General features: G+C 41.1%; 2 protein-coding genes across 6 annotated transcripts in view; both read right to left on the bottom strand.

Moving 5' to 3' along the window:
• Positions 1-774: 774 nt before the first annotated feature.
• TCFL5 (transcription factor like 5) lies at positions 775-10578 on the bottom strand. Its single transcript, XM_075011980.1, has 7 exons — positions 10140-10578; positions 9977-10094; positions 8965-9151; positions 8107-8269; positions 6068-6311; positions 2532-2673; positions 775-897 (listed from the first exon to the last, which is right to left on the bottom strand). The coding sequence occupies exons 1-7, from the start codon at positions 10546-10548 to the stop codon at positions 775-777; spliced, it is 1386 nt and encodes a 461-aa protein (XP_074868081.1). The 5' UTR covers positions 10549-10578.
• Positions 10579-16318: 5740 nt separating this feature from the next.
• DIDO1 (death inducer-obliterator 1) overlaps positions 16319-24293 on the bottom strand; it is a 98355-nt gene continuing 90380 nt past the window's right edge. For all 5 annotated transcript variants that reach the window (XM_075012017.1, XM_075012018.1, XM_075012022.1 and 2 more), the window contains one exon: positions 16319-21487. In XM_075012017.1, the coding sequence (XP_074868118.1) occupies positions 18069-21487 (3419 nt within the window). In that variant the 3' untranslated portion in view covers positions 16319-18068. The remainder of the gene's footprint in view (positions 21488-24293) is intronic.

The raw sequence follows: 24293 nt of genomic DNA, 5'->3' as shown, positions 1-24293 counted from the left end.
AACATTACTAGTCTTTTAATATTAAAATATTTTGTGCACTTAATTCACTGTTTGCAATATACCACTTCTGGACTAATGCCATAATACAGGAAAGTTGTTGCAAAGTTTGTACAAAAAGTATTTAAAATACTGCTGTACTTTAAAAGGAATGCCAACAGCATTGTATGATTCTTTACTTCTATGGGGATGAATGATTCAATATGCATTGTAAATTTGAATTCCAATGCATAAAATATTTGCAACACGTACACTTATAGAAGCAATAACCAATTTAACTTTCTCATTGTTCCAAATGTGAAATGGGTATTATAATGGCTTTCTTTCTTTCTTTCTTTCTTTCTTTCAATTATTTAATATTTAACAGGAAAGTGCATTCATGAGTGACTAAATAAAACCGGACAGGCTGATAGAAATTGTTATAGACCAACTACATTATATGAAGATAAAAATTAATTCTGGTAGCTATTGAGGGGAATATATAGTAGCTATCACGACATTTTCTTGTTGCCTCTGGATTCAAAGCCTCTCTAATAAGGGGGGATTGTTTCAATAAATATTGTTTGATAATGCATTTATCTTTGTTTTAAATAAAGAATGTTTACTGTTCTGTTTATGTATTTTTACAAATTATATTTTACAAGTCATTCCTGGAGCTCTCAGTTTCAAATTAAATACAGCAGATGGAAAAAATCCTGTAAACAGACATAAAATAATTGATAGGGAACATCACTGGTGAGCAATACTTTCCATACAATGCTGGGTTTTTAGTTCAAATTACTTGATCTCCATTGCTGTGCTATTCTGTATGTTCTCCTGCATTGGACCTGTTACTAATGTGTCTGGTCTTGTTAGTTTTAGTCTTCTGCCTGTTTTACCACAGAACACAGTCTCAAATTCCTAAAATTAAAAATAAAAAGGAATTATGATTTGCAATAAGTAAGTAAAATGTTTTCAAACTACTAAGAAGCAAATCCTTCAACCTCATAAACTTCACGGGGCAAGACTGTCCCATGATTAGGATGCTACCTGGGCCATGAGAACTGGTTTCAATGTACTGCTCTGTACACTGCTTCATTTATCCTAGGCAAGTTATGTAAGCCCAACTTCTCAAAAGTATCTAAGCAGACTTAAGTGCCCAAATATCTTTTGGTGAATTTCCTTAGATTTTCTGTGCCTCAGTTACCCAGGTGTAAAATTAGGATATTTGTATTTCACTATATCATAGGAACAGCGAAGAGTGAAATAAATTAACAACGGTAAGGAGTTCAGCTATTTCAATGAAAGAGGCCATAAAAAACATTGAATTGGGCAGAAACAAATTGCCTGCTACTACAGACTAATGTAATAATTTAGCAGCCCTTTCCGCCTAATGTGATCGTCTACAATCCCCACAACATATCTGTTCATCCGACACAGCTGCATCCTCAAAAAGTATCATCAGCATCTTCGTCTAGGACATAAAGAACCCTGGCAAAATGGTGCATTTTGGCATTAAATCAACATTAAATCTCTGTTGGATCCCAGCATAGTACTCTGCTGTGAAAGCTCATTAGTTTTACAGCAATTAGAAACTGTCACACCTATTAGAGAAGGAAAGAATTTACTCCTCCATTTATAGACATTCTTGTGTCAAATCAGTTAGCATTTTAGGCAACGTCTACTTGCAATGTGTTCAATGCATCCTATTAATCAACAGCTACTGCTTATATTTATCTGAAGGAAGAACTTTTATTTTTGACTATTTCTTCATTTTAAGTTTTAATTTTTGACTAATTTTTCATTGGCAAAAACTCTGAAGACACAAAAGCTCCAACCTCAAAGGCTTCTGCCTACCAATGCTAGTTTTTGTAGTGCTTGCCCTAAGATGTTATTTGAAATTAGTTCCTGAAGTGCACTATGCAACCAGCTCCAAGACACTGCTGAGGGGACTGGCTACACGTACAACTGCATCTCAGTTGGCCATCAGTGCATAACATATTATGCATACAGCTCGCTTGCTCGCTCTCTCTCTCTCTCTCTCTCTCTCTGTGTGATATATATATATATATATGTCACCGAAATCATCCAATAAAGCACAAGCTAAATAAATGCACTTACAAAAACCAGGGCACTTGGAATAGGAAGCAGGCGATGGTATGTGCAAAACAGCTTGTGTGTTTGAGTGAGCAGGATAGCTTATGGGTTAAAAAGTGCAATGTTTGGGGAAGGCATCCAGCCTATAGCCATTTCTGAGTGCCCTAAGCATGGCACTAATTGAGCAAATCACACTTTACTTAGCTTGTGTGATCTGATGCACCATAGACAATGAGCGCAATGCAGAGAAATGAAACTAGTCTAGTCACACCTATTGAAAGATCATCCCATTCAGTGACTTTGTAGCCTTCAGACACATTTTTAAGAGACAAAAGAAGTAGCCAACGTGTGTTTCGTGCACCTTTAATGATGTAATACATATTTAGTTTAAAAAAATCCCATTTTTTTTAAGAACATTATTAGAAAATCTTTTTAACACAGATTGAGATTTTTTTAACCTTTTTCAGGGAATCCCCATGCCTTTCCTGGATATATTTCAGAAATGCTGTTGTCCACTGTAATGTTGTTGCCTTATCGGTATCAGCAGTGCAGAATGGAACAAGCAGATTCAATTCATCACAGCAAATCCGGATTCTGCGCCTACAGGCAATGCAAAACAATTTATATCAATTAACCCACCCAATGCACACAGATGCATGGAGCTGCAGCCAGTTTACGACTGATACCTGTTTTAGCTAGACAGGTATGCCCAGGGCTAAATACAAATAGTTGGCTGAGTCATCAAGGCTAGCCCAAGTATCTGTAAATCGCATTGGCTGCTACCACCTTGGCCTCTTACAGGCCAAAAAGTTGCATCCACCTGAAGAGTTTTGTCAGTGCACCCATCTGGCTGAGCTTTTTTCCTAGGGAAAGAACATGAAAGCAAGCTTTTAGTTTTCAGCCATTGTTTGCCAGCACCATTGCTAGCAGCGGCTTCTGAGGGTTTGTGCTGAATCACTGCTCCATGGAGCCATGCTATTCTGTAGCACCTTAAAAACTACTACATTTATGTATTAGGTAATGAGCATCTGTGGGAAAGACCCACTTCCTCAGTTTAGGCGTAGACAATTAGCATCCAGGGCTTATATTGCTGGTGGGGGGTTTTTTTTTGTTGTTTTTTTTTTGGCCCGGGGGGCGGGGGGGGGGTAGGTAACTTGTCACTAATAGAACCAGTAGACGCAAATTAAGTTAAGCAGGGATGTGTGCCATTCCTGCAAATATCAAAGGTGAGGAACGTGCCCTTGTAATGCACAACATAATTGCGATCCCTTTTAAAGTGTCACATTTGCAAATGAATTCCAAGTCTTATGTCACACTGTGATCGTGTGGTTATAAATCTGTTTTGTACCAGGACGGCTGCTTTTAATTGAACATCATGGGAGGTTAACGTGCTCCTCTATAGTGCCCCCAGGGGAAAAAGGGGGGGGGGGGGGTGGCAACCTTTGGCTACAGCTACACAAGAGGGCTTTTCTGACAAAAACCGGCCTATCGTGCGGGGGGGAGGGGCACAGAGCGTCTACACACAAAATGTGCTATATTGCCAGATTGTCAACAAAAACCCAGCATAGCCACTGGAAGCATTGTGCCGCTCCATGTTGCAGACTAAAGCCTTTCTTAACAGCCTCCTGTTAACAAAAATGCTGTGTAGCTGTTCGGGAGGGGGGGCCCTTCTGTTCACAGACAGGGTTTCCGGTTCTCCCGCTAGCCCTGTGTGCCGAGTGGCCCATTGGCTATTCTGTCAAGCATCTGGGCAGGCTGGCGGCACTGGTTCAACAGAGCAGATTACTCTTTTCAGCCATTTTTGTGTGTGAATGTGAGCTGTCGACAGAAGGTTTGTCGTACACACACTTCTGACAGTCATGTCTGTCAACAGCTCGCTGTAATGTAGACATAGCCGTGCTGCAGTGGCATGCTGAAATTTGACTGCTAGGTACAGTCCAACGCCAGTGATACTTTTTAACGTCACTAATACAGTATTCCTATTTGCAACAGCTTCATTAATACGTAAATTAAGATGCAGAATGTTAGCATTTAGGTGGCGGTTAGCAGCACAGCTTTAAGCACAGTCCAGGCTGCATGGGTGGGGCTCAGCTCCTGCCTCGTGCGCTGCTGAAAATCGGCTCACTTGGCACACATGCCGGGGCGGGGCTGGCCGGGGGGGGGGGGGGGGGGGGGGGGGGTGTTGCTGACCCCTGCCTTATATGCAAGTAATGCCCCTCTGCTACGTATAGTGGACAAACTATACAGCCCCTCTGCCAAAAGAATGGACATAAATCTGACAGCAGGAATTGGAATACAAATTAGGATCTAATTCAAATTAGAATCACCCTTAGGCTCTAAGACTAAACATAGCTTTGTGCCAAGACCTGCAGATTTAGTAATGCAAAGCAAATTACATTTTTCCATGGTGTTCAACTAAACAATCTTGGCATTGTAGGTGCTCAGAATCCTGAGACTGGTGGAAAGGTGACGCTCAGCCACCCTTTTTCTTGACTGATCTTGAAGCTGGCTGAGAGCTAAAATGGCCCCTGGTTCCCAACCAATAAAAGTAGCAGTGTCAGGACTCAAGGTGGGGAACAGCATGCAGAGCCCCATGGAATGCACCTCCTTCTAGGAGCCAGAAAGAAATGCCAGCTGCTTCCAGGAGCTGCATGGAGCCCATGGCACACAGGGAGTTTGCCTGAGCCCCACTATGCCATTGACTGGACTTTTAATGGCCCAGTCAGCAGTATACTGACCAGAGCCTTCAGGATTCCTGTGCAACTAGGTGCTGAAACTAGACACCTGGCAATCTTATTCTATTAGCTGAGTTTCAGTAGCCCATGTTATGTTGGGATTTGCCACTTCCAAATGAGTGGGTGGAGTCAAGTTAACGATGTCAGCTTAATCTATAGTTTAAAGTACTAGCTTTAGAATAATTCAAAATTATTTCAATTACAATTAGAAAACATTTTTTTTCCCTTTTTCCACTTCCACTACATGTCATGATTAGGCATCTTTTGTTAGCTATATATTGAAGTTTGCTATTTCCTGATTTATTATAAAATGACCATGTTTTGACTGAACCTATTAAAGCCTTTTGGTAGATCTTATCTTAATAGCGTCAATAATTATAATTTTAAAAAAAAAAACCTCAACCAGAATTTTGCTTCCGGAAGGTATTCATTCCAGGCCTATCTATTGAGTGTTTGTGTGCGACCAACCCTCCCTCCCCCACCCTTCACCACGCTGCCCTCCCACCCTGACCCTTGGCTCCCCTCCATGACCAGCCTGGTCCCGATTACCAGGGCAGGGGGGCGGGCAGGTGGTAGCAGCTGCAGGGGATTGCCTCCCCACAGCGATCTTGTGCCTCCAAACTCACTGCACAACGCTCTGCCTCTGCCTCCCGGGCCACGGAAAAGCAGGACTCAGCAAACTGAGATGGAGTGCCATGTGGGGAGTGCTGCTCCTGCTGCCATCGGCCACTATCTGATCCCTGCCCCCAAGTAATTCTCCCCTTCCTGGGCAAAGCCGGGGGGGGGGGGGGGCGCGGGGAGACGAGACACTGTTTTTGGAAGGGGTGATATGGGCCTCGTGGTGTGGGGGTTCAATCTGAGCGGGTGTCGGGGGGATTCCTGGGCCAAGCTGGGGCTGCGGGGGGTTGGACTGAGAAGTGGGTAGGGGGGCTCTTCAGGTCTAGTGGAGTGTTCAGGGGATGGGGGTCAGGAGGCAGGGCCTGTTGGAGCGCTGACAATGGGAGAAGAGCACAGCCCACCGGGGGGGGGAGCGGGGCAGGGTGATCCATATTTACAAAAAAGAGCAAACCCTTCCCCCACCAGAAATTCCTGTGTATGGGCCTTTATACTCTATATAAGAATGACACTTTCTCCAGTGGATGAAGTAACAAACATGGCCAATAATCTATTCTAAATTATAGTAAGTAGCATGCTGTAGTTAATTTACGCTTTAAGAATCTTCTATTTTGGAACTCTTCACGTAGAGTAGCAGAAATTACCTTCTGTCTCTTTCCATGCGATTATGCCTCTCTCTCCGCTGAGAGATTCCTCCGTGAGTTCCACTCTGTGCCTGCATACTTGAATTTACTTGTGTTGACTGCCAGGTACCTTGTGCAGATGCAGTACTTTGATCATCACATATATTTTGAATTTCACTAAGAGGTTTGCGGTCTACATTTGCATCCAACGGGCGTATTCGGCTGCGACTTCTTTTGTTTATTGCTTGTTTACATAAAGCTTCTTCTTTGCAAAGCAAGGGAAACAGCAGTACTTTATTTCTGATTCTCCAACTCTATTATTGTCTAATAAATAGTAAGATTCACTGAAACTTCTTGATTTTTCAAGTTTTGAAGTTTCACGTTTATGATCACTAATATAGAAAGTTAGACCTGTGTAACTGAAACTTCTTATTTTTAAAATGAGTTCATACTGTCATCTGAAAATGAAGTGCCTAATTCTACTAAAGCACTTTGGAAATAAAAAGTTCTGGAAAAATATTACTTTTTAATTATAAATAAACTTCTACAATTTTCATTTTCAGTACTACTGCCCTGCCAAATGTAAACTAATATTGAGGCAATCAACTTTTTTCATTCTGCTATTCAAAAAAAATGTCAATCAATAAACAAGTGCAATCCAGTTAATAATTAAGGAGCAGATGCTCCCATAAAGAGGAAAGTCCTATATATATGTGTCAGAGGACTCAGGAGGAAATATCACCAGCTGAAATGCATTAATTTTTCCCTACTGATAGTAAAAAATAGTCATACAATCACAGAACATGGAAAAGGAAAGAATCTCAAGTGGTCATCTAGTCCAGGTCCCTGCCCTCATGAATGGACCAAGCACCCTCTAGACCAGTGTTTCCCAAAGTATGGTCCATGGCCAAGTACCAGTCCTTGGAAAAAAATCATCAGTCCCTAGAAAATATACCAGTTACCACTATGTACTATTATTATTGTGAATAAATTGAACATTTATTCATTTTTCATTCTTTTTTTTTCTCTGTGTTTATATTTTTGGGCTGCAATAAAACGTACTGAAAAAGAAAAGGGTCCCAACTATATAAAGTTTGGGAAACACTGCTCTAAGCTGTCCCTGGCTGGTATTTGTCTAAACTAATCTTAAAAATCTCCAATGATGAAGATTTCACGACCTCACTAGACAATTTATATTAGTGCTTATAACCCTGACCGTCAGGAAGTTTTTCCTAATTTCCAACTTAACCCTCCTTTGCTGCAATTTAACCTCTTGTGCTGCAAATTCAGCATCATCAAAGGTTCCGGAGAGAAATGTTCTCCCTCCTAGCCTGTTAGGTACTTGAAAACTAACATGTCCTCAACTGTCTCCTCCTTTTCAGATCAAACAAACTAAATTCTTCCAATCTTCCCTCATAAGTCATGTTTTCTAGACCTTTAATATTTTTTGTTTTTCTTCTCTGGACTTTTTTCCCGCAATTTGTCCACATCTTCCCTGAAATGTGGTGCCCAGAACTATACACACTACTCCAGTTGTCATCCTATGGGACAGTAGAGAGAAAGAAATACCACATGGACAGGTTTTTCCAGGATACCCTACAGATCTGACGAGCTGTGGAGGGCAGAGACAACCACAAAGAGGCCCATGTCGGAATAACTGCCTGACTATAGCAACACATTTCCATAGGAATCTGTGTGACAAGGTCCACCCTGTACTCATTGCTATGAGATACCCTTGATGTTCCTCAGGTGGAGATTTACTACCAGAGAGAGCCTGAAGAAATAATGAGAATTCAGGTTTTGTAATTCCTATTGATGTGCAGGGGGGCTTGCAGTTTTGGCTCCGTTATAAAACTTCCAAAACTAGCACTGAGGGGGTAAATATTATATTTACATAGATGTCTATCATTTCTGAAAGCCTGTCAAATACCTCCAGATTATGTAGATGATTTGTAGAGTTCACATTGCATATATGGAACCAGTAAAAGCACAATTAGAAGAAAGATAATTTGAGGTTGAGTGGCGCAGAAAGCAATGTGAGCAGAAGCTAAATATTTTACCTCCTACTTTGATCCAAACTTGCTCAGGTAAAGCTTTATTCCTAGTGCCTACTGTTTGTTTAGTGGATTCAATTTCCTGATGATAACAGAAAGAGAATGCTCTAGGTAATCCAAGGTCTTGATGTTTGGCAGCTTCCAGAACAGTACATGATGTTCCAGAGTTCTGGAAAGGAAATTGGAAGCATTAAGTGAAAAGACTATGATAATGCTTATTATAATTTTAGTCCCATTTTACAAATGTATTGATGAATCAAGTGTCTATTGTGATTTTTTTCTGTACCACCAATCAGGTGATTTCAATATCCAGACGATTTGTATATTTTTACAGTTGTACCGCTGGCAGTTTCTGAAAGCCAATGCCAGTTATTATTTTTGACTTGTAGTAGTAACTGTGAGAAAGTTACATTTCATGAGTTTTTGTCAAAAGAAAATGGAAACAAGGATCGGGACCCAAGAGAAAATGTCATTTGCTAACCACCTACTTGCAGTCAGCTGTATCTTTGTGGAGGAAACTGATGTACTGGCGAATTAAGTGATCAAAACGAAAGTACGCTCCTGGTAGGAAATCTAATAGACTGTTGGTCCAGCCAGATGGTTACATATTCATATAAGGAGTTAATCAAAATAATTGAGAACCATACTTCATCTTTCAGAATGTTAAAAGGTCACATAAATTTTAAATTTCTTTGACCATACCTATGTAAGTTCCTATTAAACAAAATCCCATAAAATAACTTCAGATTTGACCACTTAATTAATTGTATTTTAGTTAAATCTTACAGGACTTTTACAAATTTAGGCTTTTTTAAAGTTTCAATGGAGAAGGATACAAATAATAATAGAAAATATAACATCTACCTGTGTTTGTGAAGGATTAGCACTTCCAGGAGTAGAACATGTATTCATAGTAAATAATGGATATGTGAACTGTAAAGCAGTAGTTGCAGCAGCAGTCTTATTTTTCACTAATGTAGTACGTTTATTCTGCTGCTGGTGAAGAGGAACACCCATTAGTTCTGCTGGTTGGCGAATTAGTGTTACTAAACTATAAAAAAATAAATAAATAAGATGTATTACTTGAAAATGACAGCTGTAGAAATTTTTTCTGCTACTGTCCTACTGACAATAACTACAAAAATCACTTCCATTTACCTTAAATACACATGGTCGTTAGGGGCCAACTATTTACCTCATTGACTTCCATTGCAAAAAGGACCAGATTAGTAAATTATTTTATTCTGTGTAGTGAAATTACAGTGTTGTACTTTATAAAACTAACTTCCTCAGCTAAGTTTGAGACTAAAAAAAAGAATATATTATGTTGTAATAAAAAAAACACAGGTTCAGTAACATATCAAATATAAAATATCAAAATAAGTGGCAGTGAATGGAAATCTGAAGTTCATATCTTGCTGCCAGAGGATATATACAGACCAGAATCTGATACCACTATGGATCTCCTTTCACATTACAACACTAAGTAGAGTCCTGCAATTAGTGTGTTAATAGGTCATGAAATCTACATTACTTTTTGCAAAGTAAGTAGGGTTTAACATATAGCGAAAGTTCTGGTTTATATATTTTACTTACATTTGATATTGATGCCATGAAAAAGTTGAAAATTTATACAACTGCATTGTGTAATTGTTTCTAAATTACCAAATTATAGATGTAGTGTCAATAAGCACAAGTTGAAACTCATGGGACCTGAACCCACACTTCCTTAATTTGTGCCAAATCATACAGCTAGTCATTCTGAGTATTAAAAACAGCACTGTTCATAAATCTGAATCGGCCTATATTAATACTGAATTACATAAAAATACATAATTTAACAGTGTACTTTAAACTGAAGTTAATGACAACACACTTGTTAAGAGTCACTCCAGATTCTTGGGCCTCTTGACATCTGGGGTTTTCTGTCTGGATGCTGTTGAATCTGTCTTCCAACCGAACACGAACTGCAGATTTAGATCTAGAGTCGGGAGCTGGTGCTGAATTTTCAACAAGTACAGTTTCTTTATTTGTCACACCAAAATTTTCACCATGTTTAACTCTTACTAAACTGTGCCCTGTGACTTCTACAGAGCTACTGTTAGGTGTTTTATCTACTTCATTAAAAGGGAGACTAGATTCACTAAGTAGCATCATTCTGAGCTCTTGAAAGTCAACATGCCCCAGACATTGATTTGAACCCATGAAATTGCTGTCAGAAGCTAGACCTGCCTGACAGATAACTGGGTAAACTGACTGGCTCCCAGAGTATGATGAACAGCCAGCTTGATTATTATGCACTGAGGACTGGTGCTGAGCTTGATCTGCAGGATTACTAGCTGAGAAGAAAGCTGAATTGAGTCTAGATTCCATTCCACCTTCATTTGCTTGTGCCTCCATGTGCGAATAGAGTATGTGCTGGAGCTGGGTGTATTCTATTTCCGTCATCTCCACCAGGTTGAGGTCAGTGGTGGTGAAGCTAAGGTTTTGCTCACCAAAGGAGCTGTCAGTTGGGCCATCCGGCCCAGCCCGAGCAGGATCAGGAACATCAGCAGCTCTGTGCGGACTGGAGGTCTGTTTTGGAGTCGATCCTGACATGACTTCAAACTAGAAACTGAATCAATCACTAACAAATCCTTCAACAACAAAGCATGCTTCCAGCAAACGTTATCATAACCATGCCCTCAAAAAAAAAAACAAAAACAGGCGGTACTCCCCTGTAACAATTGCTCCAAGAGAGCAAGGAGCCAGTACCCTGTGAAAAAAAAAATGAGCCACCCAGCCCAAAATGGAGAGGACAACTCCTCCCACACTCAAATATACTTCTTTAAAGGAGAGGACACCACATCCCCACTTGGTGATCCCCCCACAAGAGTCTGTAGCCTACCCCCAAGGATGGTCGCCTCCAAAAAGAAAGAGGACAACCCACCCAAAACACCACCACCCCTCAATTGACGTATAATCACCCAATACCACCACCACCTCACGTGGGGGGACAGCGCCCTCAATAACGGCCTCAAAGAAGGTGCCACTCAGACAACGATGCTGCACCTGGTGCTGATGGATCCCACGCACTCCTAACAAAAGGACATGAGATGCCCCCCGCCAAACAGAAAGGGGTCCTGCACCTCCAAAAAGCCAATAACAGCAAGCAGGGGGAAGGGGAAATCAGCCCATCCCACGGAGACCCGTAAGGAGGGCGTCAACTCGGCCCCAGCGCAGCCTGCCCCCCTCCCTAGTGCTCACTGAGGAGCTAGCACCTCCCTCCCCTCAAAGGCCTGCCCTAGGGCTGGTCAGGTGCGAAGTCTGCCTAGCAACCGGCAGGCGGGGAGACCGCGAAGATCGGTTCCCCTGCGGGGGATGGGGGAGACGGGGTGCTGCGCGTGCGCCGCCGCTGTTTAACCGCCGCGAGCCGCAGCGACCCGCTTTGTCCTCGCGCCGCACCTGGACGATTCCCGCCCGACCCCGATTCACGGTCACATGCGTGCGGCCCGCCTCGTGCGCGTCACCCGAGCCTGAAGAGGCCGGGCTGTGCTGTGCCTCCTTCCCCACGCGCCACGCACCGTTCCGTCCCCACGCAGCCGCAGCCCCCCCCCTTCACAGCCGCCTCCTCCCCTCCTCAGGAGCAGCGTCAGGGCGGGTCGCTGGCGCCCCACGGCGCAACAGAGGAGCGGCAGTGGATACCCATCGATGTTCGACGGCTGTCTCCGGGGTGGCAGGCTCGACCCATCCGCCCTGGGGGGCCTGGATTTACACCTCACGTGGCCCAAGCACAGCGTCCCCGCCCTGGTTTTGTCCCTAAAACCGTGACGTTTTTAAAGCAACCCTCTAATTTCCGGGGTGACCATCTGCCCCGTATGTGGGACGCCAAAAAGGCGCCCCCACTTATTTTAAAAGGGACTAATTGTCCCGTATTCCCCCGCCCCGCTGATCTTTGCCGCCAGCACTTGCTGGCTGCAGAGCACTCGGCTGCCGTGTCTGTGCTGCCTCCCCAGCGCTCGGGGTATGTGTGTGTGTGGGGGGTGCCAGTGGCTGCCACTTCGTGGGGTGTGCCGAGTGCTGACAGCTGTCTTTCCTCAGGGCTGCAAGGGGAAGCGCTGGTGGCTGCCACATCCCCAAGGCTGGTGGCGTGGGGAACACCGAGAGCTGCCACTTCCCTGGGGCTGTGGGGGAGAAGTGCAGTTGGCTGCCCCCTCCTTACCCAGCTCCCTGGGCATTGGAGCCAGGAGGAGCCACCCCTCCGCCATATCTCCCTGTCCCTTATTTGGGACAGGGAGCTATGGTCACCCTACCAATTTCCTAATTGGAAATCAGCCCCTAACCCCCTCCCCGGTTTCTTCCTACATATCCCACACCCCTCCAGGAACCATCTACCCTCCCTCACCCCCTCAGGAGCACCTTCATCGCAGCTCCGCAGCCTCCTCACCTCTCCCCCGCCCAACATCCCCCTTTCCCCCTCAGGATGATGATGTTTCTGTTTTGCCCTATGCCAGGAAGTGCAAAGTGTGGGTTGGGGGGAGCAGCATGATCAGATCTTGGGTCTCAGGCTCATCCATCTCATTAAAACTATGTTCCTGGTTTTATATGCAAGTATTCACATTTATATTTAGAGATAAGGAAACAGAAAGGAAAATCAGTGTAGAGGGGATCAAACTACAGAACATAAAGAAGTTCACATATCTGGGGAGCAACATAACATATGATCTAGACTAAGAAGGAAATAGTGATTAGAATAGTGAAAGCAAGAGTGAGTTTGAAGGCAATGGATAAGATCTGGAAAAGCAAAGTGATTAGGAACAAAGTTGAGCAACTTGAAAATGTGTGTATTCAGCAGCACATTGTGTGGATGTGAGACATAGCTGATGATAAAAGATACAAAGAGAAAAATGTTGGCATTTGAGAGGAGTTGTTATAGAAAGATCCTGAGAATACGAAGGATGCAGAAGGTCACCAACGAGGAATTATATAAAAAGATACAGCCGAAAGAGAACCCACTGCAGAAGGTTATACAAAGCAAGTTGCAGCTATCCTGGCATATTTACAGAGTGAGCAATGAACAAAAAAATCAAGACCCTGGTATTCGGCATAATGGACAGTTCAAAAAGGAGAGGCAGACCCCAAAGAATGGGTAGACAAGATAGATTCGTGCGGAGCTAATCTACAGAAACTAAGCTACTCTGCATTGGACAGTGAAAGATGGAAGGAAATAGTGAGAGAAGTATCAGACATCAGCAAGAGCTGAGCCCACAGTTGATGATGATGTTGAGTCACATTTATATCCCACCCTTCTGGAAAGAGAAGCAGCCGAGCTGGCTTTTATATTCAAATTTGACACATTAACACATGGTTTAAATCGTGATGGGAACTTTCTGAGTCACTATGGGGGCTCATCTGCATACTTGGCTCAATCTAATTCTTGACCTTCCCCCCCACCCCTCCAGTCTCTGATTTGCTCACCTTGATTATCTTTTTCTGATTTGTCCTCCTTGCTTACTGTTTTTGGTTCTCTGTGTCTTAAATATTGAGTCTCTTCTGGTCTGGCTATGGTCTGAAGAAGTGGGTCTGTCCCACGAAAGCTCACCTAATAAACCATTTTGCTAGTCTTTAAAGTGCTACTTGACTGCTTTTTGTTTTCATATTAATACAGTTTTTACATTCTACAGATATTTTCCGTCAGGTGCCAAAAGTTTTTTTGTTTTTTGTTTTTAATTTCATATAAACATAGTCAAAATTTCCAGTAGTTTGGATTACATTAGAGAGGTTCTAGAAGCCCTGCTGATTGCAGGGATGAAAAGTGGGGCCCAGTGTAAAAAGTTTTCTCCCCTCGCCCTATGCCAGTTCCAAGCATGTGATACTCAGCTTCCTGAGTCCCTCAGTAATCACCCTGAATTCCAGAGAAGGATTTAAACGGTTCTGCTGATTTGTAATCATCATAAAACCCTAGAACTAGTGCCATTTAATTAGGCTAAAATTGAGTGCTGGTGTTTACTCTTCAGCTCACACTCACAACATACACAGGAGTCTTCTGCCGTCATCCTTGTTCCAGGAGGAGGAAGGGATGTGTCAGTAGAGGGGGATTTCCCAACATTTGGCCATGTGGATGGGCTAAATATCAGGAAATGGGGCCAAATGTCTGGAAAGACTCTCCAGACAGAACTATCAGCAGGAGATATGCAAATACGTTGCACAATTTGTGTACCTTTTGCTGCCAGTTCTCCGCCATCTAGATATAGTATTAGTCACAAATAAGTGGAATCTCTGTTGATGGAAGTTTTTAAAAAGGGGTTAGACAAATCTGTAAGGGGTGGTCTAAAATCTGGATACACTCATCCCTCACTATATGAGCACAACTGGTTCTCAAATTTCTGCTCATAAGCAAAAACTTGTAAGAGCAACACTAAATTCCCATTAAAATACATGTTAAAGTCTGATTCGTTCCCAGTGCTTGTAACTTGGTGAAGGAGTGGCAGCATGTGGCATTGCTTCTGAAAGGTAAGTGAACCTTGGGTTTGGGAAAGGTGGGGCTAGGGGCAGTTTGGGGGCATGAGCAGGAGAGGGTTAAAGCCTGGTGGCAAGCTAGGTCTGTGGGGTTCGTAGGGGGTTCAGGCTACAGTGGGCTGGGTCCTTGGGGTTGGTGGGGAGTTCATGCTGTGGCAGGTTGGGTCTGTGGGGAGGGCAGGGGATTAAGGCTGCTGCAAGTTTGGCCTGCAGGGCAAGTAGGGGGTTCAGGCTGTGGTGGGTTGGCTTTGCAGGGCTGGAGACGGTTCAGGTTGTGGTGGGCTGGGTCACTGGAGCGGGGTTTAAGGCTCATATTAGTGCAGAGAAATTCACTCATCTAGTGAACAAAGGTATATGTGTCCCTCATTTTAGCAAGTACTTGTAAGTACTCGTAAGTAAAGTACTCGTTTAATGAGGGGCAAGTGTACAGTAAACTTTTTTATCCAGTATCTGAGCAACTGGTACAGTCAAATAACTGACATAACTCACAACTGAAGCTCTCAGCAGCAAACAGCGGGTGGGGGCATGGAGAAGCAGCAATCATGGCTGGGGTTTGTGAATTACAGGAGCGTGTGAGCAATGCCCCACCCTTTGGGACTAGCCTTGCATCTGTCAGTGCTGCCTGTGTGCGCAAGCAGTGGGCTCCTCTGCTCTCATGCCCCACATCCACTACCCAGTGTGTCCTTCTGCACAGAGCAGCAAGCCCTCGTGTTGTGTGTCTCCACCGACCCCACCAAGGGGCTGTGGTTGAGCAGGAGCCAGCACTGGAGTGCGGAATTGGCTGAACTTTGTTACTGTGGGGGGGCACTAACCCCTGCCTGTGCCTCCCACCAGCTGCTATTAACCAGAATATCTGCATATCCAGCAACCTCCTGTAATACTTTTCTGCCCCAGTGCATTGGATTGGACTAGTTGAGGTCCCTTCCAGCCCCACATTTTAATGGTAAAAACTCTTATTATTTTTAGAGTTCCTCAGAATCAGGTTATATGTTGTCATTCTTTTAGGCCTAGACTTTGAAATCTAGACAGATTGGATCTCAAATCTGGTTCACTAATGCATGAATAAGGTCATGCTGATAAAACGGAACCACCACTGATCTTGTCAATGCCACTGATGCCAAGTTTCCTGTTACTGGATCCATGTAAGTACAGACCTACTAGACTTAGTTTGACTAAATCCCAGCAAGAACATTTGCAGCAGCCTATTTGACATTGCTAGAGATATCAGTGTAGCACACAGGAAGAATCACTCCACCTGCTTTAAAAATCAGAAGGCTGACTGCATTTCTCCCCTTCCAGCTCTGCAAAGGCTGACAGCAGCTGAGCTGTTTATGAAGAACATTTCTCATGAGTTCTGTTGATATATGAACTGCAAACGACAACTCCATAATTCAAATAAAATTTTTGGAACACAAGAAAAAATTTTTTTTGAATGGCAAATTAAAAATAACAAAAAAGCCAATAAAGAGATCACTTGCTCTTCAGAACAGTTAATGTTAATGTCAGTTTTTAAATAAATTGTTTCATTTTGAAAGCACTGTACCTGTTCAGAATAAATTGAACAATCTGATCAGCAAACCATTCACCAGTGCTCAGCAACTGATTCTTATACCATTCTTCTCTGAAGCCTCTCATATTGCAATACTGTTTGTATTGTTAAGAAGTAATGATATAACTAAAGTATGTATATGGATTTTAAAAAATGACAGCGAATCTCTGTAGATGTTTATTCTACTTACAGTAACAAAACCTGTGAAGTCTGACATTTTAATGTACAGTGATATATTTTGCAATATAAAATACAATTTACAGAAATTTCTATCAAGTAAACCTAAACAAACACACTTGATTTTTGCATACTTTTATGTATGTCTTTAAATTAGAAACATCTCAGTAAAAAGAAAAGAAATCTTACATCATAGTAGATGTTTGCATTTAATACCACCTCTTTCTGCATTTTATCATTCTGACAACAGGTTTTGAATATAGCCCATCATTTCTATCAGCTGTGTCCTTGATATTTCAGGAGTTCAAAGATGTACCAATATAAAGTGTAAAATCTGTAGTGACATATATGGAATAGTGCTACTTGAAATGTAGACTTCAAGATGCAAATTTGAGTAGGAATCTAATTTTACATTTGCAAAACTATTTTATAAAAATATCAAAATATTTACCCAACTGTAAATTTACAAGTTCAAATAAATTAAGAGGGTTTTCTCTGTTTCACATTTCAGAATTCTGTACTTGAAGAATACACAAAAAGTAGCAGTTTGCTGTATTGCACAGTGAAAAGCTTTCCCTCAAGCTACAGCATTAAATATTCATCTTTTCCACTCCAAACTTTATGCACATTTTTATTTTCAGTGGCCAGCTTTTAAATACACCATCAGCATTATTATGGATTGCCAAAAAGCACTGACATTTTAGATTGGGAGCAAAATATTTCTTGACTATAAATTACAGAAAAAGTGGAGAAAATCCTTAAATTTCTAATTAGAAACACTCGGCAAACAAAATTCTTTGCAAGAATCAGCATAACCAAAATAATAGCTTTAGTGGTATATTTAACCAGCTTATTTGCCATTCCTTTGGTTTACCACTCTATTCATTTACAAATGTTAATTGTCAGTATATGATACTTTTAAAACAGAGTCCACTGAATAAGAGGTGTTAGATTTTCTTTATATTTTTGTAAAAATGCAACATTTAAAACTTTGCAGACTCATGGAAAAAAAAGTTATGTAGAAGCCTGTGTTCCTTAGTTGAACTCTCAACAGCTGGATTCCATCACTCAAAATACCTTTACATAAAAAGGAAGATAGTGCACTTTTAAACTTATTTTATATTCAAAGACTCCGGCAGTTACAAATAAGTAATAACACTGTTCTTCTACCGGCATTTCTTAAATACACACAACCCATCCATTGTAAGATCACAAGACAACAACATTAGACTCCTCTTGTAAAGCATGTGCTGTAGGAACAACTTTTTACATTGAAATACTACATAAATGAGATGTAAAGGTATGGCTCCTAAGGTCTTGATTAGATTCTCTTATAAAATTACAATTCAAGTTACTGGAAAACATAACTTTGTAATCTTAAAAAGCAATATGCTCTTTGTAGACTTTTTCCATTTTTGTATTAATTATAAATGGAAATTTTAAGATAAAGGTGTAAGTAGAAAAACACAAAATCTCATAACTGTTAACGCTGTGAATATTTGTAAGAAAACATTATGCACAATATGCTGCAAGTTAAAGTCCAGTATGTTCTTGCTTCTTATGTTTGAATAGTTTCATTTACAATTAAGAAACTGTTTTGTCAACACATTTTGTAAAGCTGACTTTACAAGAGTATCCTTGTAAAGGTGAGAATATACAATATATACAGAAGACCTCACATTAGTTCTTGCTTCCTGCCCCCCACCCCCAATTATCATTATTTATTGTGTACAATTAATTATATCTATGTCTGATTAGTGGAAGATGAAGCAGCTTCTGTTTCTGCTGGCTTCGGCATTTCTGTCTGTGGGTCAGGCTTCAAATCTTTACCACTTTCCTTACTTTTACTTCTCTCTTTACGATCTTTCACTCTGTCTCTGTCCCGGTCTTTATCCCTCTCTCGATCTTTCTCTCTGCTTCGATCTCGATCTTTATCTCTTTCACGATCTCTCTCCCTGCTTCTTGATCTGTCCCGATCACGTCTTCTGTAGGAATCTCTCTCTTTGGTTCTGGCTCTCTCTCTGTTTCTTTCCCATTCTTTTGCCCGCTCAGAATCTTTCTCCCTATCCTTGTTTTGGTTTCTATCTCTGTTTTTATCCCAGTCTTTGTCTCTCTGTCTCTCCCAGTCCCTTTCCCTGTCTCTATTCCAGTTTCTGCCATGATCTCTTTCCCAAGGTCGGCCATGTTCCCGATCCCTTCGTCTTTCTTCAAAGCCTCTGCCTTGTCGATTATCTGACTGTTGACCTTCTGGCTGATCTAATATCTTTTCTTTATTTCCTCCTTCATACCTCTCCCTCTGTCTCCCTTCAAAACTCTGACCTCTAAATTCAGTATTTTTGCCCTCTCTGAAATCAGATACAGGCCATTGTGCTTCTGACTCAGGTCCTTGCCCGGAAAGATTAGAAAGAGGGGCAGACGGTCCTGCATCATCCCACATTTCCTTCCTGTGCGGCGGTGGATGATTTGGAAGTTCCAGGAGTGGTCTAGGGCTTGGTTTCATGCCTTGTGGAGGCTGGCCTTGAAAATGAAATCTGGAAGGTGGAGGTTCATTTTGTTCTGGAAATAATGCAGGTGCATTTCCTCTTGGTCCTCCAAAATGAAGTGGTGCTGGCCCTCTCTGGTTTGCAAACCTGGGTGGTGGGCTTCCTCTCCGTTCTTCAAAAGGTTGTGGAAGAAGTCCCCTGGGCCCTGGTATGTGACTTGGAGCTGGACCTCTTTGCCCTTCAAATTGATTTGGATGAGGACCTCTTGATCCTCCAAAATGACTAGGTGGAGGACCTCTTGGCCCTCCAAATTGAGATGGTGGAGGGCCTCCCCTCTGTCCTTTAAACTGAGATGGTGGAGGTCTTCTTTGACCTCCGAAATGAAAAGGTGAAGGCCCCCTATTTCCCATAAACTGGGGTGGTTCTGGTCCTTCAAACTGTCCAGGAGGCCTATTCATTTCATTATATTGAGAATCTGGGAAGTCTCTTTGTTCCATGTGAGGTTCCCTACGATCTTCAAACTGAGATGGTGACATTCCTCTAGGACCACCATGATAGGAAGGTGAAGGGCCCCTATTATCACCAAAAAGAGGAGGTGGTCCATGTTGTGTAGAAAATAATGAAGGGATAGAACCTTTTTGTCCTCCAAATCTGCCAGGTGGAGGTCCTCTTTCTCCATCATTGTTTGGAGAAGAACCATGCTCTTCTGAAAACTGAGGTGCTGGTCCTCTCTGCCCAGAAAAATTGGGTCCATGAGGTCCCGAAGATGTACCAAATTTCAGTGGTGGACGCCCTCCTTTTTGCCCAGACAAAGAAAATGGGGGCCCTCCTCGGTTTTCTTCAAAGTGTTGAGTTCCTCTTTCTCCCTCACTTTGTATAGCTGGAGATTCAGTTTGTTCTGCAAACTGACGGGAGTGAGAATTTCTTTGATCTTCATATTGTACTGAGGAGAGACTTCTTTCAGGTTCAAAGTGACCAGCTGTCTTTTCATGAGGTGTAAACGCTGGATTTGAAAAAGAATCTCTTCCTACTGATGGAGAAGTAGCATCTTGTGACTCATTAGACCAAGACACTTGCAAAGACTGACCATCATTTGGTGCAGGGAAATTGGGCTGAAAAGATGTACTGGGAGGTGTTGGAAGCAGGACTTTACGTAATGGCTTAGATATGGAAGTTTCTCCACAAGCTGTTTGATTCACATTTTCCAGATGAGCATTAGCAGTGTTTCCAAACTTGACATTAGGTACATCTTGATCAGGCAGTGTAGCAGTTTTTTCACTTGGAACCCACTTATCCTCACTATACCCAGTCTGAGTAGCAGAAATCAACGTTTTATCTTCTTTGTCAAGTGAAGTCTGTAATGAACCTGGATAATTGGCTGGAAGAATTTCTTTTGTAGGTGTTTCATTGTGTACTATTTGTAGCTTTATCCGAGAATCAACACTGTCACTGTTCTCTGTTACCATCCTTCTAGCCTGTCGAGGATCTCTACTTTGTCTTAGGTCAGAGCCCTGATTTAGCACTTGTGCTTGCTGATTTGAAGACGAAGGTGAATCTGATTTTTCTGTGGTTTGTTGTTCCTGCTGGAATAACTCAGTCTTCGTTATAGATGATTTTGGTGGCGGTGACATTAAAGCATCGGACACTGAAAAGTGAGCCATTGAAACGCCAACAGCTGCTCTTTGTTGTCTGAGGGCTTCTTCTTGTTCTTCCAGTTGTCTTTTCTGCTCTTCTATTTGTTTATTTAATTCTTCCAACATTTTTTGCTGTTCTACCAAGGATGAGGAAGCAGAAAGATCAGGCACAAATGAGGCAGATGCTTCCACAGTGCTGCTTTTCACATCTGTGTACATTTTATTAGGTAAATCATCAACAGTAACTTTTGCTTCTTCCAAGATAGTTTCATCTTCTGGATCGTAGGCTTCATCCTCTTGCTCAGATGTTTCACAAGGCTTTTCAAGATCATACCGTTTTTCACTTTCACCAGTGTGCATGTCAAAGGCTTTCTCTGGCTCATACTCTTCTTCAGGATCATAAGGTCTGTCATCTTCCTCCTCTTCTATAACTTTATCTTTGGACATCTGCCCAAACTGCTGTACAATTGGATCTAATAAAGGAGCAGCTGATACTCCATCAATTGTAACTTGAGCTTCCTGATTTGACGACTGAGCAGTTTCACAGTCCTTAGTAACAGAATCAAAAGCTTTCTTTTTTCCAAAAAGAGTCTGCAGAATATGCTCAAGAGGTGTGGCTGTTTTTGAAGAACATGAAGTTGTAGAAGAGGAAGTTGTGCCAGTGACTGTTGCTGTTGCTGAAGTTGGAACTGGCAGTGTCAATGTTGTTGTGGCTCCTGTTTTAATTGATGACAGTATTTTTAGCACTGAAGGTGTTACTGGAGATGGTTCTTGAATGGGAGGTGGCGGTGGTGGTGGTGGTGGGGATCCAGGTGGAGTTGCATTTGCAGCTGTATCTCCAGAAAAATGTGTGTATTTTGGAAGTTTCTTTTCTTGCTGAGAAGCAACAGGGCCTTTAGGATACACTGATACTTCAGTTTCTTCCTGTATTTGAATTCTGCTTCTCTTTTCTTCCATCTTGTCTGACTCCAGAACAGTTGCAGGACGTTTACCTTTTTGACAAATCACTAATCCAAGAATTAAGTTTGGACGTGACAATTCAAGACCTGGAAGACAAAAGAAAAAAAAGAAATCAGTTATTTACCCTTAAAGAAGCAACTGATTAATCTACAACAGCAGTGAAAGCACACAACACTGAAAATATACACAGATAGTGTGCATCTTCTGTTTGAATTGCAGTGCATATAGTTATGTCAGATTTTTCACTAATTTTTAAAGGAAGTATACCACAGGATATTTCAGTTAAAAATATGGTTTCGCTTTGATGCTTTTCCGGTGAAGTATTTTTAACTGAACAAATTAGCAGTGGGTAGAGATACTAAAAATAATGACTTCCTAATTAGTATAGAAAAATCAGATTGCTATATTGGAAATGTGCTTTATTAAATATTTTTTCATACTACTGTATCTTGCCCACTTACATGCATTCAGAAGATCTAAGTCACAATAACAAAGGCAAAGAACATTATAGCATTAGTTTCGTGCCCCATCGTATTTCCGAACTTTTTTCACACAGTGCATTGAGAATATGGTAACTTTGTCTTTAACAGCACATTTTTTAAAAAGTCTAATTTGTGTTTCTGTTTAACTTCAAAGGAAAATGCATAACAAAAGGCTCATGTAACTAATATAGTAGCTTACCAAATAGAGAAACTATGTAACTATTAAAGTAGGCCACTTTTTTGTCTCTAAATGGTAATCATATTCTTTAAGCAGTTTAATTTTGTTAAGAGAGTACTGGTATTAAATTATCTTCAGAATCTTAGCTGAGATTTAATTATTAAACAATACTAAAATCTTCATTTCCTCTTTGAGAATTCTTTTGGATAATTTCAGCTCATTTTACGGGTGGACTTTTTTTTAAGAGGAGTGTAATAAAAGCAGGGAAGGAAGTTGGAGGCTCGCTACCATATTATACCAAGCCCACTAGGCAAGTTAAGGGTAAAATAAATATGAAATTTGGTATTCATAGCTATATAAAAGGTTTTAGATACTGATTATTTAGAACACAATTCAAAAGGATCATAGATACATAGTTTATTAGATAAATACTTTCAGACATAATGGGTATGGATAATCTAGAGCCCACACACTGTATATATCTATTTCAGTGATGACTGTATGGATTGGTATTATTATTCCAACTGTATTACAACAATACCCTTTGGGATTGGGATCCCATTATTCTGGTGGTGTGAAAACACAGAGCAAGACAAAAGCACTGACCCAAAGGGCTTACAATCTAATTTAAGAGAAGACAAGTGAATGCAGCACACACTAAAAAGGATTAGGAGAGGCAGGACAAGAGTACCAGGAAAAAAAAACATGTTAGCCATTGCAGAATTTGATTCCAAGTATTTTATGTATATCAGTAATTTCCAACAGGCTTCTTCATATTGTTACTTGTGGCCAATTTCCTGTACGCTTTATAGTAAAAATAGGTCTTGAGGCAAGGGTCAGTTTGGACAGGGCATTCCCAGATGGGGTGACATGGATGAAAACAAACAAACAATCTTATGACATAAATGAACTGAAATGAGTATGAGTCTGACAGAACAGAGTATAATGAGATGCTCAACCCTTTCATGATTGAAAGTTAACCATTTAGGACATGGTGCTCTGGCTTTTAAATAGAGAGTAGTCTCATTAAATTAATATGGTTCTTCGCCTAAGTAAAGGCATCTGGATTAGGTCCTTAAAGCCCATGATGAATTGACAGGAAGATTTGATGATATAAAGACATTTTGAAAGGTGTTCTCAGGGTCTGCTTCACAATAGTCTTACTTAATTCTCCTCTCTCCTCCCTTTTGCCCTTCCCCACATCTATTGATACTTGGACAGGTTAATCAAGTCAATATAGGACGGAGGGCAATGAACAAACCCATTAACATGCCTCCAGTAACAAATGTAATCTCTACAAGTATTCAGGATTTGTGTGTGAATCTTGGTTAGAAAAAAATATTTGTCTATACTACAGTCACTATCATTTCTATCCAGCTAATAAGTTGCAATATAGAAGCCCAACTTCCAAAAACAAAACATTTATAACTATTTCTTACAGTTAAGTAGGACAAGGATTCTAATTCTGTGGCAATCGTAATTTTTATGACTTTAAAGGAGGGATTCAATAAGCATATGGGTTATTTTCTCAGTTCTTGCACTAGCCTTCATTTCAAAGATGCATTAAAGGCTCATTTTAATTTTCTATTTATAGGCCCTCCATGATATCTTAAAGTTTTGTTACTGAACTCAACATAGTAGAAAACTAAGAAGTTTCGTAAGTGGCTCAGTTCACATATATTAATATGTCTGTTCCATGAAATCTATGGTTAAGTATATTTTATTTTTTGGCTTTATTTGTTGTCGTTCAAGAGCAAATTGTTTCATATTTCACTAGTTTTACCAAATTTATTTTCATCTTTAATTAATGGCACATTGCCTAAACTTATTTGGATGCTAAATCCTCCATTAAAGCCCTCCTAGAAAGTATTAAGCAGCTGGACATGTTTGAAGTTAAGCATGAGACTTCTAATGATAAAGAGATGGGATTTTCCACATGCTTTAAAATAAGTCCACTTAGGCTCTAAACATATACAGGGTGAAATTCTAGCCCCACTGAAATCAATGGCAAAACTGTCTTTGACCTAAGTGTAGTCAAAATTTCAGCTGTAATGAGGGCATGTACTATAATAAAGTATTTCCCTAAGTAACAAAATGGATTTAGGAAGCTCTGTGATTATATTTAAGCTTCCACCCACCACTTGTATATTGTAAGGACCAATGTAATCTAGTACATTTAAAACAGCATTTTATGATGTCAGTATAGTTTTAAATCTCTAATTTTGTTCTTCA

This window comes from Carettochelys insculpta, chromosome 17 (genome assembly GCF_033958435.1).
Source record: "Carettochelys insculpta isolate YL-2023 chromosome 17, ASM3395843v1, whole genome shotgun sequence".
Classification (NCBI taxonomy): Eukaryota; Metazoa; Chordata; order Testudines; family Carettochelyidae; genus Carettochelys; species Carettochelys insculpta.
The sequence above is the reverse complement of the archived record's forward strand: the minus strand, read 5'-3'. Positions and strand labels throughout refer to the sequence as shown.